We start from the raw sequence: 20000 nt of genomic DNA on the forward strand, positions 1-20000 counted from the left end.
CGCTATCAACAGATCATGAGTGCAATGCCTGGATCCTGCAAACTTTCAGTGCACATTGGGGATATGGGCAGGCAGTTACTGAATGGCAGGGAGAATCAATGGGCTATGAGAGCACTCACTAATGCCCTCAGTTCATTTAAAAATGAACAGCCGTTTGCCACAGTTGCTGATGGTGGATGTAGTTCATTCACAGAACTCTGTGAATAAGTGAGGCAACTGTGTGGGTGGAGGCCCGCACTGCTTTTAAATTCTGACAGCAGGTGCGAGGCTATGATTCCCCCACTTTCTCCTACAGGGAGGAGGGGAGAGGAGACAGGAAGTTCTCCCTATGTCACAGGTCCCTGGAGGCTGCGGGACCATTCAGGTAGCGCAGTTCTCACACATGCGCAGTGGGGACCTGGCTGTGAAGCCGCAAGGAATACCAACTCGCTTTTTACATTAAATGTAGACCGTAGAAGAGCTGGACTGGGTGACGACAGTGCTGGATCCCTGGACAGGTAAGTGTCCTTTTATTAAAAGTCAGCAGCTTCAGTATTTGTAGCTGCTGACTTTTACGTTTTTACAAACGGACTGAAGCTTTTCTTTAATAAATGTAAGCAATATTGCATGAAATGCTTTCTCTCACACTGATTGCTTTGTTTACTATGGCAGGGCACAGTCTTACGCAGAGCGGTTGCGTCTTGGGCTTGCTGTGATACACGGTGAGGCGCAGTTAGCGGAAGTTGATATGGCAGATGGACGTCACTCTCCACCCACTGTAAAGAATGCAACTGTCCATCTAGGACTAGAGATCCCTTGTAAGTCCTCCCAGTTTTCTCAAGCTATGATAAAGCCAAGTCTCTTACTTTTAATGCTGTCTGGATCCATGGCTGTGAGATCTACCACACCTGCCATGTCTGTGAGGGAAAAAGCTTGGATTTTTAGCAAACTGTTAGACTGGGTTCACATATGTGCGGCCCGCGGTTTTAGCGCAGGAGTCCTGTGCGATTCTGTTTCCCGGTTCAGGTGCAAATTTTTACCTGAAATTGTACCTGCACAGGACTCCTTTTAAAATTGCACTGCAGTCACTCCGCACATATGCAAACCGGTTGCATTAAGAAGGCTGCCAGTTCATGTTATGCGAATTGGATGCGGTTCAAAACTCATCCGATTCTCATATGTAAACGGAGCCTTAGGGTCTGCGTTGCAGGGCATGTAGGAGCTATTATGTGCACTCTGTTGCCTGCTTGATAGACTATTCTGTACATTAGTTTGTTTCTGCCTAAAGGAGTAGGACCTAGGTTTCCTGCTGGGACTCCGGTCTGTTGTTTTTATTTTTTTATTCTTTTCAGAATATTTTTTTATTTATCTTTACTCACTTGCTAGCTAGTGTTCAGGGAAGAATTTCCTGGCGATCTACAAGCAACGATGCCGGCTGTGGCTTCGTACTGGATAATCTAGATCCTTATGGTCTCCCCCATGTCTGGCCTATGAGCGTGAGCAGGTTATAGTTCCGACCAAGGCCTAGCCACGACGGTGCCCCCCTGGTTCAGGGGGGACGAGCCTGCGAGTGGATGCCTCGTTGGGACGCATCGACCTGGAACGCCCTGAGTCGCAGCGTACCCATCAGCTGGCAGCACCCCCACTCCGGGTGGGAGGCAGTCTGCCTGGAGCGGACCCCACCTGGTCCATGGTATGGTGAGTAAATGTGCCCCCCTGCTGGCCTTGTGGGGATGTGGGCCCTCCCTTAGGGATAATGGGATTTGTGCCTCCCAAGAGATCCCTTGCCTCCCAAGAGAGCCTACCTTGTCTGCGTCTGTGTCATACCATGGGGAGATGACCTGGTACCTTGGGCTTGCTGGTCCCTGTTGTGGTTCCTGAGGCCTTCATGTGTCGGCCCCTAGCCACATGGTGCGCTGTGGACGCTGCCATCTTGGATGTGGGCAATGAGATTTTTTTCCCCCATACAATTCTTTGGCTGATAAACCCATACCAGCAGGGACGCGGTTGGCTTTTGAGTCTCAAGTCTCAGAAATCTGGCAGGGTTTTCCCTTGTCCAGACACCTTTCACGATATTGTGAATGACCAGTGGCCCCTGTGCTGGCCTTGTTGCGTCGACAAGGAGTCTCCATTGTGGGGTGTCTGGACGATCTCCTGTTGCGAGCAGTTTCCCATTCGGATCTGCTGGACAATGTCTCCATCACCATTCGGACCCTTCAGGAATTCGGGTGGATGATCAATGTCGCCAAATCTGCCCTGGCTCAATCTGTGCGGGTCACCTATCTGCGGCTGATCTTCGACTCTGCTCTGGCGAGGGTCTTCCTTCCCTTGGACAAGCTTCAAAAGTTGCAAGGAGCGGTCCCGTTTGCTCAGTCTCACACGAGACCGCTGCAGAAAGATTGTCAAAATGGAACAGAGATCCTTGATCTTTGGACCAGACAATTTTATTGTGCCGTCTCACAAAGTCCGCGCTCTCGTGATGGCTCCAATCACCTGTACCATGCCAAGGCAAGTCCTTCCTGCCTTGTTTTGGACGGTGGTCACCACGGACGCCAGCTTGTCAGGCTGGGGTGGAGTGCTGGGGGGAAGCTCTGTGCCCAGAGAACTTGGCCGACAACTTGCCAATCAATATCCTTGAGCTGAAAGCGATCAAGCTTTGCCTGCTTCACTGGATGAGTTGGCTACACGGCTCTCTGGTTTGGGTCCAGACGGACAATGCCTTGGCTTACATCCATCATCAAGGGGGCACCAGGAGTGCCCTGGCGGCCAAGGAGGTGGCTGAGATTCTGTTATGGGCGGAACAGTGTTCTGGCTCTTTCCCCGGTCCACATCATGGGTGTGGAGAATTGGCAAGCAGATTACCGGAGTCATCAGGTGTTTCATCAGGGGAAGTGGTCCCTGCATGCGGAGGGGTTTCATCTCCGGTGTGCCAGTGGGGGACACCGGAGGTGGATCTTTTTGCATCTCGCCTCAACAGGAAAGTTCAGAGGTTTGTGGCCAGGTCTCGGGATCCTCTGGCAGATGCCACGGACGCTTTGGTGGCTCCTTGGAGTCAGTTTTGCCTGATGTATGCCTTCCCACCGCTAGTTCTCCTGCCGAGGTTTCTTCGCAGGGTGGCGATCAAAGGCATTCCGGTTGTTCTGGTGGCACCAGACAGGCCTCGACCGTCTTGGTACACAGAGCTAGTAAAAATGGTCGTGGATCCTCCATGGCGTCTTCCTCTGCGGGAAGATCTTTTATCTCAAGGACCGAGCTTCCATCCTGCTTTACGGTCACTGGCTTTAACGACTTGGCTGTTGAAAGCAAGGTGTTGAGGGATAGAGGTCTCTCTGATTCCATGATTCCTACCCTTTTGAAGGTCAGGAAATCGACCTCTAGGAAGATCCATCATTGAACGTGGAAATCGTACATTTCATGGTGTCAATCGCTGCAGCTGCACCCTCGCTCTTTTTCGATAGCTAGCGTTCTGGCTTTTTTGCAGATAGGGGTTGAGCAGTGTTGGCGTTGGGACTATCAAGGGCCCGGTGTCGGCCTTGGCTATTTACTTCCAACGTCCGTTGGCTACCTTTATTCAGGCGGTGCGTTATATGGCCCCTCTGAGGAGATCCCGTTGCCTCTGTGGGATCTTAATCTGGTTTTGTCTGTTCTTCAAAAGCCTCCTTTTGAAAATATTAGGAAGATTTCTCTGCTTTCTTTGTCGCAGAAGGTTGCCTTCCTAGTGGCTATCACTTCTGCCCGCAGAGTCTCTGAGTTGGCGGCCTTGTCCTGTCATTCGCCTTAGTTGGTGGTCAACAGGGATAAAGTGGTCCTTCGTCCTAATCAGTCTTTTCTTCCTAAGGTGGTGTCAGATTTTCACCTGAGACATTATGTTGCCTTCCTTATGTCCCAAGCCTAAACATCACAAAGAAGTTGCCTTGCACTCTCTGGATGTGGTTCGGGCTATAAGAGTTTATCTGACGGTTACTGAGTCTTTTCAGGAAGTCGGACTCTTTGTCCTTCCAGACGGTCCTTGCAAAGGTTTGGCTGCGTCCGCTGCGACCATTTCGAGATGGATCAGGCAGATGTTGGTTCAGGCTTATTCAATCAAGGGTCAGCTTCCTCCTTTCCTTGTGAAGGCACATTCTACTAGAGCACTGAGTGCCTCTTGGGCTTTTTGCCATTGGGTCTCTGTTGTACAAGTTTGTAAGGAAGCGACTTGGTCATCTGTACACACCTTTACCAAACTTTACAAGGTGGATTTGTTGGCATCTTCAGATGCCTATTTTGGCCGCAAGGTTTTGCAGGCTGCTGTTTCATAAGAGAATGTTGGTTTGTACTTCTCTTCGGGGTCTTTTTTCTGGATGAGCTCCTGTTTGGTTGAGCTCCATGTTGCCCGGTTGGCTAAATTTAGCCTGTTGGAGTTGACGTTACTATCTGGTTGCGTTTTTCTTACCCCTCATACCTACACTGCTTTCGATTTTTGTAAGATCTCACCGTAAAATCTTTTTCTGATGTCCGTCGACAGACGCAACACCCGCTCCTCTGTTTGGGGTTAGTTCTTTTGTCTTCACTGCTTTTAAACTAAACTGATGTGCTGAATAGTGCAGTGGGAGTTTTCCTAGAGGAACAGCCCCCTGGACGTGTGTATTCAAATTTTACTGCCTAGACTACACCTGATAGGAGCATAAACCCACTTAGCTCATGGAGATGAGGCTGCTTCTGTCGACAGACATCAGAGAGATTTTACGGTAAGATCTTACAAAAATCTTATTTTTACTTTGATGCATTCTCCTGGTACAAGGAATATGGTCACCTTTTAAGAAACCAAGCTCCCCATCAACATCAATTAAAATTGTTCTGCAAGGAAAAGGCAGACCTGCATAGCATAGAACAATGGCATACCAGAGTTGCTGATATCTAGCGAATGGGACAACTCACCGTATGGTATCAGAGACCGCTTGGACAAAACTTCCAAATTTTAATATCTTGGCTATTGTGTGAGGATTCTACATAATAAAGTATTGGGCGGTGGCTGGCAGAAAGGGGAATATGTGTGGTTTTTTTTTTTTTTCTTCTCCTATATCCTTAATGTTTGTTTTTATTTTAATCCCTGACCATGTCAGGTCCAATCCCTGTTGTCTCGCTGCCAACTACCACAATCCTATTTTTTTTTTTATTTGAAGTGTTATCTATGCTGCTAATGGAAAATGGTGAAGTCAAACGGAATGCTTCTCATTTAGCACTATCGGCAAGGACTACGAGCGAATACATATTTGCCTGTACTGTTAGTCACTCGAGTGCTTGCAAATATTGATGATATTGAAATTGGTACTTTTTATTGTCACAAAGAAATAAACAAAACCACTCTTAAAATGAGCACTGTGGACGGTTTTTATTTTAATTTTTTTTATTTTTTATCTGTGGGTGAATAAGGCCACTGCACACAAGAATTTTTGTTTCATTGGACTTTGTCTTCATTAAGTGCAAGCACGGTTTGGTTTTTTGTTTGCTGTCACAGTGCCACTGCTGTGGCCTGCACTAGGAGTCTGAGCCCTGAAGGAAACAAGTCAAATCCTCTCATGGATGGAAACTCACTGTCCAGTGTTCTCTGCAGTCCACATCCCAGGAGTAGACCACTGGAAAGCAAATTATACTAGCTGCCACCGCCTGGATGGGGGGAATTGGACCTTTTCACCCAGACATATTCAACCTCATATTGACTTTGCCTCACATGTCCCTATAATCCCCTGGTCTCAGTTCTGGCTATATTGTGCATATTGTCCCTTGTCTTCTCTACAAGATAAAGCAAGGGAACTAGATGGTGATTATAATTGCATCAAACTGGCCCAGAAGAGCCTGGTACATACACATATCCAGACCTCTAGAAAACAACCCTTGACCTTTTCCCAACAGGGATAGACCTGCTGTCTCAGGGCCACCTATTCCATCCTGCTTCTCAGCCTTTAGCTTTATTGGCCAATATTTGGAGGCAGTGGGGTTGAGTGTCAATCCTACCTTGTTAAGCGCAAGAAAGGCCACTTCCACTGTACCTGGAAATCTTTTGTCGGTTGTCAACATAGGCACCTCAATTCCAGAGACTACTCTGCACCTTGCATTCTGGCCTATTTTATAGCCCGGTCTTGACCAGAACTTTACCTTAAAAAGTAACTCCATCTATGCCTGGCCTTAGACTTGCCTTGGAACAAGTAGTGCAAGCGCCTGCCTGATTGCATACAAACTGTTTAGGTTTAACCTCCTATTATATGGTTTTGGTAAATGTAAAGGAAAATTGTATAACGTACGGCTAGCCTTAGTACAGACTTCTGAGAAAGTCAGTGGGCCAATCACACAAGCTGGAAATTACATTTCTGGGGAGCGTTCTGTACAACAATTGTGTACAGAACACCTCCAGGCTGCTAGATTGCATTTTCCAGAAAATTATAGTGCTGCAGATTTGAAAAGGAAAGGTACTTTTTTTATCACATTACAATTTGTCTTGTGTTGCAGTTGTATATGTTGGATTACTTTATTTTTTATTTGCTATGTTTTCCCCCCACGAAAGTGGAGTTACCCTTAGGCACTCTGAAAGGGCAGGTTTCGACCTTGTTTGTTCAGTATAAGAAGACTTCCCTTTTCTTTGTCAAAACCTAGATGATCTCTAATGCAAAATGGTCTTTCATTTTCATTCATTGACGGACACAGCTCCTGATTCTTCTTAACCATTGAGTTATACTGCCACTACAGTAGTTGGAGCAGGAAAATGCTTGACTACGCCTATGGGCAGTCCCAGGGGGTATACATCTCAGCTATAGGCACTCAGTTTTTTTCTGCCTAGTTGGTAGCAAGGTCCTAGTTCCTTGCTGGAATATCTGGTCCTGGCAATTTTTTTCATTTTTAAATGGAGTTTTTTTTTTTTGTTTTTGTTTTGCTCCTGTGAGTACTACAATCAAGCTCTGCGCTAGGTCGGCCGCGATATAGCCCCACTAGACAGGGGCTGGCCTGGGAGTTAAACTTCTCAAGAGGATGTATACAAGCTGGCTTTGGCCTGAGTTGCAGCATTTTCACCTGACCGACAGTGCCCACATTACAATGGAGCAGTGTTCTCTCCGGAGCGGTGCCCTCCCTCTTCCTGGTATGGTAAGTAGCAGTCCCCACCACTACTCCTGGGGGGTTTTGGGGTGGACGTGCGCCCCTGCCTGGGATGGTTGGATCTCCACTCTTCCTTTTGGGCTTCTGCCGGGCTGAGGATCTGTGCAATTGCGGCTGGGCCCCCACAAAAATTTAGCCTGCGGCTTGAGGCCTACTGGGTCCTAATGGTCAGCTTGGCACCTCCCTTGGACCGGGTGACGCTTCATTTTTGACAGTCTTGCTGCCAATGTGTAGGGCACCTGCCTTGTTTGTGTCAGTGCGTGAAACTTAAAAAATGGAGGTTGCCGCTGATGCTGTTTCGGAGGCACCGTTTCCTTTTGGCACCCACAGGCCCTCCAAAGTGGCAAGGGTGTTCCTTTTTCTGCTTACCTTGACGACTTGCCACAAAACAGTGGGGTTGCCCAAAACGCAGTGGTTGCTAGGTGTTTTTTGCTTGCGGTATCCTTATGAGGATTTACTGTGTTAAAGGTGGACGGTCCCACCTGTAGTGGACTCGCCAGGTTTCCAGGTCAAATTGGGTTACCTTCATCCCGGTTGCGGAGTCCCCGACCTTTACAGGTCCAGCCAATAGGAGGGAGGATGCTCTGGCCCACCATATGTGCCCGTTGCATGTCTTGGATGTGGTCCGGGCAGTTAGGGTGTACCTGGCAGCTACAGAGTTTTTTAGGAAGTCAGACTCTCTATTTGCGCTCACGGACAGACCTCAGAAAGTGTTCGTTTCTTCTGCGACCATTTACAGATGGAACTGAAGGTTGTTCAAGTCTATTGCGTCGGGGGTCAGGTTCCTCTTTCCCTGTTTAGGCACACTCTACTAGGGTGCTTAGTGTCTCCTAGGCTTTTCGCCTTCAAGCGTCAGTGATGCAGGTTTTGCAAGGCGGCCACCCAGTCGTCGGTGCACACTTTTACAAAGTTTTTTTTTGTAATGGGTTGTGTTGGCATCTGCGGATGCTTCTTTTGGCTGCAAAGTCTTGCTGGCTGTAGTTTAGCGGACCTGGTCGTCTTTGAGGGTGTATTGGTTTTCATGTGAGCTCCAGTTGTTTATGGTAGAGCTCCGTTACCTGGTTGGCTATGGTAAGCCTTGGGAAGTTTTTTTCTGATGTTTTTCCACCCCTCATGTTTAACACTGCTTTGGGACGTCCCAGTGGTTAAGAATCGGGCGCTGTGTCTGTCCATGAACGAAAGAGAATGGGATTTTTGAATAGCCATAAAATCCTTTTTTCTGATCATGGACGGACACCGCACCCACCCCTCTGTGGAGTTGGCTTTCTTCTGACACTGCTTGTAACAAAACGGAGTGCCTAACCTTGTGGGTGTATACCCCCTGGGACTGCCCATAGCCATAGTCTATCTTTTTCCTGCCTAGTGTCCTACTCCTGTAGGGGGCAGTATAACCCATTGGTTAAGAAGAATCAGGAACTGTGTCCGTCAATGAACATCAGAGAAATGGATTTTACAGTAAGTCAAAAATCCAATTTTTTTTGGTCTCTATCTTTTCTGTCAGACCTGTTGTGTTGGCAGCTCTCTTGTAGAAGGCTGTTCCTCATTTTTCACAATGACAAGGTAGTCTTGCGGCCAAGGCCATCCTTTCTTTTTAAAGTAGTATCGTGCTTCTACCTCAGTGAAGTCTTACCATCCTTGTAGCCTGCTGCAAAACAAAGAACAAAAGGAAATGTCTCCATTTCCTGGACATAGTCAGAACCATTACAGTCTACCTTGTAGGACAGATTCTATCAGGAAAACTGCCTATTTGTCCTCCTTTTCAGGGCCTTGCAAAGGGCACCCTGCTCCAAGTTTACCCTCATTTAATGCATAAGCATGACAAAAGCAAATCTCCTCCTCCTGTCCTCTTACAAGCTCTTTCTACCATATCGGTGGGAGTTTCTTGGGCTTTCTGGCACCAGGTCTCTATATCCCTGCTTTGTAAGGCTGCCATCTTTAAAAAGGTATGGACAGAGGTAAAGTTTTACTAGGTGGATATGTAATACTCTACAGATGTATCTTTTGACCTTCAAGGTTCTTGCAGCTACACTCTGAAGTTCTCTCTTGACCCTTATTGACACAGTTCTATTTTCCTTCTCATTCATTGCTTGGGGATGTCCCAGGGTCTTTGAATAGTTTGTGTACTGTACTATTAAGATGATAAAAATAATTTTGACTTGCCTGTAATTTCATATCCTAGAGTTCAGTGCATTACACAATGCAATTCTCCCATTGCTTGGTTATTCTGCATTTCCTGCTACAAACCAGAGGAGTGGGGTAAGGTCATAGGGAAGGTGCCCAGTGGATGTTTTCTCGGACGCCAGCCAGTGTCCAGTCACACCTAAGGGTACAAGTATTAAACTCATTGTCTATGAATACTTTGCCTTTGTCCTGTACTGTACTCCAAGATATAAAATTTACAGGCAAGTCAAAATGTCCTTTTTCTCTTCTGTTCATGGACACACAGCTCCATATTCATCATAGGGTTATGCTGCCCTCTACAGGAGTAGGACTAGGCAGACCACAGAAAAGCTTGACTACACCCTGTGGGCCGTCCTCAGCTGGCAAACCCCCACCCCCTCTGCTTGGAGATACTCAGTTTTTGTTTGCCTAGTTCAGAGTAGGACCTAGTCTCCCTGCTAGGCCCTAGGTCTTGGCTTTTTTTTTTTTTTTGTAAATTTTTTTGCTGTCTCTTTTTGGATCCCGCTTTTTTTTCTGCGGAGATCTTCTAGCCAGCCAGCGAGCACATGCAGACCTAAGCTCCGTGCTCGGTCGGCCACGACATGCCCTCACTGGCAAAGGACCAGGTCTCAGCCTAAGTCACAACATTCCTTCTGGCCGACAGCTCCCCCACTTTAGTGGCGAGGAGGTTTCTGTCTTGGGAGTGTTAACCGCACGCTTCTCTGGATCGGTAAGTAAGGACCCCTTCCTCTACTTTCCTGGTTTTGGTGTGGGGCTTGAGTACTCCCTGGGGTGGTTGGTCCTTCCAGGGTTCTATTCCCTTCCCTGTGGTTGCCCCTGGCCTTGGTGCTTGCAGGCGCGCTGTCCTCTTGGCGCCCTAGGCTGGCCTTCTATTGGGTGAATGGCCTTGTTGGGTCCACTTGGGACAGCTGGTGGGCCTGGGGGGTAGGTGGCTTGGTATCTATCGGGCACGCCAAAAGTTTAGGCCGCAGGTTTGGGGCTTTACTGGCTGGACCTTCTCTGGGACAGCCTCAGTTGTGGGAGCTAATCCCGCCGTTGTACCCCAGAACATTCGCTCCCTGGCTAGCCGCCTGGCTTTCGACCCTTAGGGTCTTCAGAAAAAGGTTCCAAGCCCTTCAAGGCCTGCTTGAGAGGTTTCTAGTGGCCTTGGTCTGGCAATCAGAGGGCAAGCTTCTCCAGACCTGCTGGCAAGACTCTTTGGCATAATGGTTTGCCCCCATCCATGTCTGGGGTGGGGGGGGGGGGTCTTCGCTTGTTCCAGGGTTGTGGACCTCCCTGGGTCAGTGACCAGTGGGTGATTGTTTCCGGTTCAAAGATGGAATTCTGTTTCTTGTCCTCCGGAAAGGTTCTTTCCTTCCAATGTGCACCTGCCCTCGACTCGGCTGCAAGCTCCATTGTGGGCAGCGCAGGACTTGTTGTCCCAGGGCATGATCGTTTTGGTTCCAGTGTAGGAATGTTTTCGGGGGTTTTTATTCATGCTCTTTCATGGTTCCCAGATAAGTTCCTCTTATTCTGGATCTCAAGGCTCTGAACCGTTTTGTGCGGGTGCAATAATTCATGACGTCCTTTTGGACGGTGGTGGTGTCCCTGCATTAAGGGAGTTTCCTGGCTTCTTTGGGGCGGCACAGTGGTGTAGTGGTTAGCACTTTCGCCTAGCAGCAAAGAAAAAAAAAAGGGTTGCTGGTTAGAATCCCAGCACGACACTACCTGCTTGGAGTTTGCATGTGCCCTGTGCCTGCGTGGGCTTTCTCAGGGTATTCCGGTTTCCTCCCACACTCCAAAAACATGCTGGTAGATTAATTGGCTCCTGTCTAAATTGGCCCTAGTAAGTGTATGTATGAATGTGAGTTAGGGACTTTAGATTGTAAGCTCCTTGAGGGTAGGGACTGATGTGAATGTGCAATGTATTTGTAAAGCACTGCGTAAAGTGACGGCGCTATACAAGTACCTAAGATAAATATAAAAGAATTAAAATTCTTTAGACGTCAATGATGCCTACCTGCCCATTCCTATTTGCACTCGGCATTAGGGTTTCCTCTGCTTCGCTCTGAGAAGGAGCACTATCAGTTTGTGGTGTTGCCCTTTAGTCTAGCCTCCGCTCCTCAGTTCCTCACGAAAGTGTTGGCCCCAGTCTGTGTTGCTGCTTCAGCAGGGGATCGCGTTTCTGCGATACCTGGACTACCCATCGGCTCTGATGGTCGATGTGGAAATTACTTTCCTGACTTTGCGGGCGATCGGGTGGCTTCTGAATTTCAGAAGTCTGCCCTGGTCTTGACGAAGAGGTTGGATTATTTTAGGCTGACTCTGGATTCCGCACTAATCAGTGTGTTCCTTCCTTTGGGAAGTTGAATTCTGCTATTCAACTGTTAGCCCACAAGTGGCGTCCCTTTGGGCGTGTATGTGAGTGTTGGGGCCTGATGGTGTCCACCTTCGAGGCGGTTCTGTCTGCACAGTTCTACACGATACTCCTCCAAAAGGATATTCTGGTCAAATAGGACAAGTGTCCCAAGTCGCTGGACAATGTTTGTCTTGAGTGTGATGACAAAGTTCTCTGGTCTGGTGGCTGCGCTCCCCAACCTTGCTACAGGGCAAGTCCTTTCTCCCCTTGTACTGGACAGTGGTCACAACAGATGCTAGCCTGACCAGGTGGGAAAGGGGTCCTAGGGCTGAACTCAACATAGGGCTGTTGGACACTGGAAGAGTTCAGATTGCCCGTCAATGTCTTGGATTTTTGAGCGATCATACTTTGCCTGGATCATTGAGCGAAGGGGCTCCCAGTGCGGATTCAGTCAGACAACGCCACAGCCATGTCTTTGTTAATCACCAGGGTGGCACAAGGAGTGTGTTAGCAGCTCTGGAGGTGTCCGGCATTCTTCGATGGGCAGATCGGTCTTGCCCTCTCAGCCGTGCACTTTTCCGGCGTGGAAATTTGGCAGGCGAATTGCCTCAGTCGTCCGGGGGAATGGTCCCTTTCATCCAGACATGTTTAATCAGATACAGTTGTGCTCATAGGTTTACATACCCTGGCAGAATTTGATTTCTTGGCTGTTTTTCAGAGAATAGGACTTAACACACACACTTTTCACTTTTCACTCATGGTTAGTGTTTGGCTGAAGCCATTTGCTATCAATCAACTGTTTATATTTTTTTTAAATTCTAATGAAAACAAACTACCAAAATGACCCTGATCAAAAGTTTACATACCCCAGTTCCTAATAGTGTATTGCCCCCTTTAACATCAATGACAGCTTGATGTCTTTTGTGATATTTGTGGATGAGGCTCTTTATCTTCTTAGATGGTATAGCTGCCCATTCTTCCTGACAAAAAGTCTCCAGTTCCTGTAAATTATTGGCCTGTCTTCATGAACTGCACGTTTGAGATCTCCCCAGAGTGGCTCAATGATGATATTGAGATCAGGTGACTGAGATGGCCACTCCAGAACCTTCACTTTATTTTGCTGTAGCCAATGACAGGTCGACTTGGCCTTGTGTTTAGAATCATTGTCATGTTGGAATGTCAAAATATGTCCCATGCGTGGCTTCCGGGCTGATGAATGCAAATTTACCTCCAGTATTTTCTGATAACATTCTGCATTCATCTTGCCATCAATTCTGGCCAAATTTCCTGTGCCTTTTTTGAAGCTCACACATCCCCAAAACATCAGCGATCCACCTCCGTATTTTTACAGTAGGAATGGTGTACCTTTTCATCATAGGTCTTGTTGACTCCTCTCCAAATGTAGCAATTATGGTTGTGACCAAAAGCTCAATTTTGGTCTCCTCACTCCAAATGACTGGTTTGAGGCTTGCTGTTTGGCGCATTGTAAGCAGGATACTTTGTGGCATTTGCGTAGTAATGGCTTTCTTCTGGCGACTTGACCATGCAGCCCATCTTTCTTCAAGTGCCTCCTTATTGTGCATCTTGAAACAGCCACACCAGGTGTTTTCGGAGAGTCCGGTTTCTATAACCTGAAGTTATTTGTGGGTTTTTCTTTGCATCACAAACAATTTTCCTGGCAGTTGTGGCTGAAATTTTAGTTGACCTACCTGACCTTGGTTTGGTTTCAACTGAACCCCTCATTTTCCACTTCTTGATTAGTTTGAACACTGCTGATTGACATTCTCCATTCCTTGGATATATTTTTATATCGCTTTCCGGTTTTATACAGTTCAACTACCTTTTCCCGCAGATCCTTTGACAATTCTTTTGCTTTCCCCATGACTCAGAATCCAGAAACGTCAGTGCAGAACTAGATGAAAAATGCAAGGGTCTGTCAGGAGTCCAGAAATTCACTGACCTTATATATACACACACTAATTACAAGCAAACAGATCACAGGTGAGGATGGTTACCTTTAATAGCCATTCAAACCCCTTTGTGTCAACTTGTGTGCATGTTATCAAGCCAAAATCGCCAGGGTATGTAAACTTTTGATCAGGGTCATTTGGGTAGTTTCTGTTATAATTTAAAAAGAGTAAACACAGTTAATTTGTAATGAATAGCTTCAGCCAAACACTAACCATGAGTGAAGAAAAGTTTGTGTTCTCATTCATATTCTTGGAAAAAATGGCCAGGAATCATAAATTCTGCCAGGGTGTGTAAACTTATGAGCACAACTGTATGTCTGCGGTGGGGCACCCCCTGAGATGTTTCTGTTGGCGTCCCGGCTCCACAGAAAGGTGCCAAGGTTCATGGCTGGGTCGTGAGCTCCTCCTGGCAGACACTACGGATGCTCTGGTGGCTCCATGGATTTATGCCTTCGCTCCAGCTTCTTCTGTGACTTCTAGCAGGATCGAGGATGAAGGGATTCTGATGGCTCTGGACTGGCCTTGCCCATCTTGGTACACTGACCTTGTGCGACTGGTTGCCAGCATCCCCTGGAGGCTTCCTGTCAGGGATGATATGTTGCCTCCAGGCCTTTTCTTCCATCCTGTTTTACAGTCGCTGGCTTTGACAGCCTGGCTGTTGAAAGCCAGGTGCTAAAGGACAGGGGCTTCTTTGGCTCGGCAATTCCAACCATGTTGAAGGCAAGGAAATCTAAATCTCGAAAGCATCGGATGTGGAAGACTTACATTTCCTGGTGTGTGGTTTGCAGTGTCCATCCTTGTTCCTTTTCGGCGGCTCAGATTCTGGCCTTCAATGGGGCTGAATCAGGAACTGGCCTTGAGCACTGTGAAAGGCCAAGTGTCTGCCTTGGCAGTTTTTTTTTTTCAGACCTTTGGCTTGCCACTCATTGGGGCGTACATACTTTCAGGGGGGTTCATCTTTTTACTCCGCCTGTATGTTCTCCCTTGTCATCATGGGATTTGAACCCGGTTCTGTCAGTTTTTCAAAATCTCTCATCTCCCTTTGAAAACATATGGGAGATCCCTTTCCTTACATATGGGAGATCCCTTTCCTTACTCTGTCACAAAAGGTGAAATTTTTGGTGGCTATCACCTCTGCTCGCAGGGTGTCGGAGTTGACGGCTTTGTCTTGTTGTTGTTCTCTCTATCTGGTGGTTCACTGGGATAAGATGGTCCTGTGACCACAGCCGTCGTTCCAAATTTCCATTTGAATGAGGACTTTTTTGCTGCCGTCCTTGTATCCCAGGCTGGCTCATCCCAGGGTATTTGCCTTTTATACTCTGGATAATGTTTGAGCTATTTGGCAGCCACAGAGTCCCTTCGGGGGTCAGAATCACTCTTGTGATTACGAATGAACTGCAAAAGGGGTTCCTGCTTCCTCTGCTACCTTTTCCAGATTGATCAGAAAGACAGTGTCCCAGCCTAATGGTTCCCCCATTTCCGGGTGATGGCACATTCTACTAGGGCACTTAGTGCTTCTTGGGCCTTCTGTCGTCAGGCGTCGGTGGCACTGGTGTGCATGGCAGCCACTTGGTTGTTAGTACGTATTTTTAGAAATTTTACAACATTGATATTTTGGCATTTGCGGTTGCCTCCTTTGGCTGCAAAGTTTTTGGAGGGGGTCTGTTAACTCTTTAGGGTGTATCTCAGGGTGGGCTCCTGCTCTAGTTGAGCTTCTATTACCTGGATTGGCTTGTGTTTAGCCTTGGGTTTATTTCCATCCCTTATGTTCAGCACTGCTTTGAGACGTCCCTATGGTGAGCTGTGTCTGTGAATGAATGGAAGAGAAGGAGTTTTTATGCTTCTGTTACTCAGTTTTGTAACAAGCGGTATCTCTAGGCAGAGAGGGGGGTTATGCCAGCTGAGGATGGCCCAAAGGGCGTAGCCAAGCTTTTGTGTTGTCTGCCTAGTCCTACTCTTGTAGAGGGTGGCATAACCCTATGGTGAAGAATATGGAGCGGTGTCTGTCAATTAAGATTTTACAGGGAGTACAAAAATCCTTTTTTTTTTTTTTTTTTTTCTAGTAGCAATGTGTGTGATTTTTTATATATATATCTCTGTGCAAATACAAAGGGTGATAAGACGAGAGAAGGCAGTTGCATGATAAATGTACTGTGAAATTATAAGAATGAATTCTTTGAGTCTGTCAATGAGTAAAGGAAATATTCGTTTTTGAATGATGGAATGTGGGTGGGTCAACTCACAAAGGGCAGAATCTATTTTGTAGAGTGCTTTGATGAATTAATTTAGGTTGTGTCAAAGTGACAAATGTTCTGTTGCTTAGCCAATTTGAAAAGCACTTTATAATGTAGCTGTACAATGCTTCATGCTGTAATCTGTATATATTGAAGGATGTTAATAACTAGATTAACCTGGAGGGAGGGGTTAAACTGTCTGTATAAAGCTGCTGCTTACATGCTTCCTGTGCTTTTGATATCAGGCAAACGTCAGCCCCTGTATCCAGGCATTGAGCTTCCAAGTATGGAAAGTGTTGTGCTTTTTGCTGTGTGTCTGCTAGGAATGCATTAAAAATGTCTTGGAGTGCTGCAATAAATTCTGTGTGCTCTAATCTAACTCACGCCCTAGTGTTGTAAATATTCAGTCTTTTAAACACTGAACTGCTGTAACCAAATTGATACGAGTAGTAGAGACCTATTCTATTACAGTAATTGCTGTTTTCTTCTAACAGTTTCTACCCCTGACTGAGCTTACAAATATCCTTACTAGAAACTCATAAATATTATACAGGATTTATATAGTGCCAACAGTTTGAGCAGTGCTTTACAAAATGAAGGCAGACAGTTACAATACAATTGATTGTATTGTGATTCAGATTTCAAATTCAGATTGGGGTAGGGAGTTCCAAAGGATGGGAGAAATCCTGGAAGCGAGCATGGAGGGAGGTGACAAGGGAGCTAGAGAACAGAAGGTCTTGGTAGCACCAAAAAGTGCGGTCTGATATTTTGAGGACAGGTTAGTGATATAGTTGGGGGCAGAATTGTGGATGGCTTTGTAAGTTGTTAGTACTTTGAATTTTTTTTTTGTTGGCTGAGCAGAAGGCAGTGGAGTGATTGGCAGAGAGGGGTACTAGACAATGAATGGTTGGTAGTGGATGAGTCTGGCAGCAGAACAAGAAGACAGTCACCAGCAAATCATATGCTCCTGACATTTTGGACCAAGTTATCCCTCACACGATGGACAACCAGCCTGGCACTCTGGGTGCAGGAAACTTGGTTCCCGAAGGAAGATTTTGGCCTCAATCCGCAGTCTTGAACTGAGCTTTTCAGTTATCCCTTCATTGTTGACCTCGACTGCAGGGTCATCTGTCCCAGATCCAGTCAAACTGCCACTGTGGTGTAGGGCTGCATGATATTGAAAAAAATGACATTGCAATATTTCTTTTTCCCAACGATATATATATTGCGATATTGAGAGCCATCAATCCAGGCTAAAGTCAACAATTACCATTCCATGATATTAATAATTTCACTAATAAGCAAGCTTCATTACAAGTGACAAAAATGTCACTAATATTTTATTCCAAAATTAGAACATTTCTTGTAAACACAAAAGCAGAACACATTTTTAAATCAGCAGCTTTATACCAATCCCCCTGATTGGTTTACATTACAACAATATAACTTAATATTTTTTATAAAACAACTTGTAAGCATTTTGGTTCACAATCTTTTGTTTTTAAGTCAACTTTTCTTAGCAAAAGTGCCAAAGTAAAACAGTGTTGGTGGTCATAATCATGGCTAAACAAAATGAAATAAAACTTCTAAACTGAGTATTCTTTAGCATGATCATGCATGGTTGCTTGTGTATGCTGTATGCTTTGCTTACTCAAGGTTTTTAGCTAAGAACACAAGTCTATCAACCTTTGCAGGCTTGAGACAGGTTCGTTGGCAAGTGACGATGTTGCCACTAGTACTGAAAAGTCTCTCTGACGGCGAGCTTGTCGCAGGAATACACAGGTATCTACGGGCAAGTCTGGCGAGACGAGAGAAGCTTATTTTGTGTACTTTCCACCATTTAAGTGGATTCTCCTTTGTCTATTGGAGGTGTTAGCAGGTAGGTGTTTAACTCTGCTTCCAAAGCATCCTTTAGGGGGTGAGAGGAATCACCCTTTTGCTGCAGTTTCAATCTGTTTAAAGAAGCTTCCCAATGACTTCTTTGCTTTCTTTGCCTGGGGTTCACTGGTAACGTTGGGCTCCACGTCAGTGCTGCAGCTTGATTTCTCCTGGCATTCCATCTGTGATGCCACTCTGGCCTTAACTTGGGTCTTCTTGTCTGCACTGATGAAGTCCATCTTGAACCGGGGGTCCAAAAAAGATGCCCTATCTAGCAGATTCTGAGTATCATCATCTTCGTATTTCTCGTTGAGGTAGTCCAGCATCTTCTTCTTTGTTTTTGGTCAGGTCTGTCTTCCTCTCGCATTTCCAGTAGTGAAGTGTTGAAGAGCTGAAGAACTGGCTTTACAAAGGAGACATATATTCATCCCCTGAAAGTGCATCAGTGAATTCAAGCATTGGGCCCAGTGACTTGCTTACAGATTCCAGGACATCTATATCTTTCCAGGTAGGAATTATATGCCGCAGCTTCTTGTCTGCAGACAGGACACTTAAAGCCTGCTGCTGCTCTAATATCCTGCTGATCATCATCTGTCTGGAACCCCATCTTGTTTGGCATTCTGAGATAAGACAATATGATGGTAGATGAAGTTCCTTCTGGACTTTTGCCAGGGCATCGCTGGCCTTCCAGCTGTGAGAAGTGGCTCACCAGCTTCTTGCAGACTCCTACAGCACGATCAATGCGGCCATCCTTTTTCACTGCATTTTCTAAGCGGAGAAAACAAAACATTGTGAACTTTTATTGAAGCACACTGTTTTATTTTAAACAATAAATGAAGAGCTCTTTTCCAAAACGCCAATAATAATTTCCTTGTTTAAAATGTTTTAACAGGATAAATTGAATATTCACAATGTGTGGGTCTAGGTAAAAAATGTAATTTTCCCTGAAAAATATTGAAATGGAGTTATCGTGTTTTGGAAAAGAGCTTCTCAAATGTGCTCAAACTATTTTTTGCCACTGATTCAATAAGTTGTTTAAAATTAAATGTTTAGTGTATTTTTTTCTTACGTTTTAAAGCTCTACGTACACACATGCAACAAATTAATTTTTACAAGTTTTGTCAGGTTCAGGACAGGTTATTAAGTAAAACAGCAAAAAAATATATTTATTTAGATCACGGTCATTTCTGACCAACTGCAAGATGCAGTCTGTGGCCAAAGCACTGTAGCCTGGTCCACTTGTTCAGATGGCAGCTTTCAGCATGTTCGCTGCATTATCGGTTGTTAAACAGACTTGACTTGTCTCATCTAAGCCCCAAGCGGACACCGCTTCTCTCAGGGCCTCTGCGAGATTCTCGGCTGTATGACTTTCCGGGAAAAATGCCGTCTGCAAACAGTGACTTTTTAGCTCGAAGTCCTCTGTAATGAAATGGACTGTCAGACTCGTGTAGGGCTCGGTTGTCCTGCTGGACCACAACTCTGTTGTAGTTGCATAGTATTCCACGTGCGACAGTTCTGCTTCAATCTTAGATTTGCATTTTTATCACAACTTGGGAAAAATATGTGCGGGATGGTATAACATAACGCCTGTCAAGCGTTCGGATCATTTTCTTAAATCCCTCTTTGGCGACGTTATTTAATGGCAACATATCTTTAAGCAATATGAAACGTTATTGCGTCTGTTATTTCTTTCTGTCGTGGAGAGCCTTTCTGGCAAGGTGTCACACTGGCAAAGGCATCACAAATATTTGTTTTGGTTGACAACATCCAGATTTGACCTAATATTCGACTTTGTATTAGTCGTAAAGAGCTTTGTGGTGCCGTTTTAAGTGATCAGACAAATTGGTGGGGTTTCCTTGTGGACACAACTTTGACACTCCATGCAAAGTACCTCTTTTTGGTCAACATCCTCCTTTTTGTACCCAAAATAGTGCTAAATAGTTTTTCGACTTTCTTTTTGGTACGAAATCATTTTTTTGCGGCGGATCCTCTTCGCACATTTTTAGTAGTGAATGTTGGCTGTGAGCGCCGTGTGCAGGCACGCGGAACGTGCATGTCACCCCAGCAACAAGCCATACAACAACCGTTTTCTCAATACACCATCGCATGTTCCGGCGATGTGACTATCGCTCACGTGCACATCGCGATATTGTTCAGAACTACTGTGGTGGGTATACATCAGCCAACATGTAGGAACCAGATATCTTGTACCTTTAGAGAGGCCGGTCGGATTCTGGCTCATACAGTGCTTCACATTCTTGCTAGGTTTGCAGTGCATATTGCAGTTGTGAA

General features: G+C 45.9%; 1 protein-coding gene across 3 annotated transcripts in view; it reads left to right on the forward strand.

Annotated features, from left to right (window-relative positions):
- The window catches only part of PRPSAP1 (phosphoribosyl pyrophosphate synthetase associated protein 1), a 68062-nt gene that overhangs the window by 35487 nt on the left and 12575 nt on the right, over positions 1-20000 (forward strand). For all 3 annotated transcript variants that reach the window (XM_082272956.1, XM_082272955.1, XM_082272957.1), the window contains one exon: positions 652-797. In XM_082272956.1, coding sequence (XP_082129082.1) covers positions 652-797 — 146 coding nt within the window. The remainder of the gene's footprint in view (positions 1-651; positions 798-20000) is intronic.

Source organism: Pelophylax lessonae (genome assembly GCF_965119305.1).
Source record: "Pelophylax lessonae genome assembly, chromosome: 11".
In the NCBI taxonomy this organism is placed as follows: domain Eukaryota; kingdom Metazoa; phylum Chordata; class Amphibia; order Anura; family Ranidae; genus Pelophylax; species Pelophylax lessonae.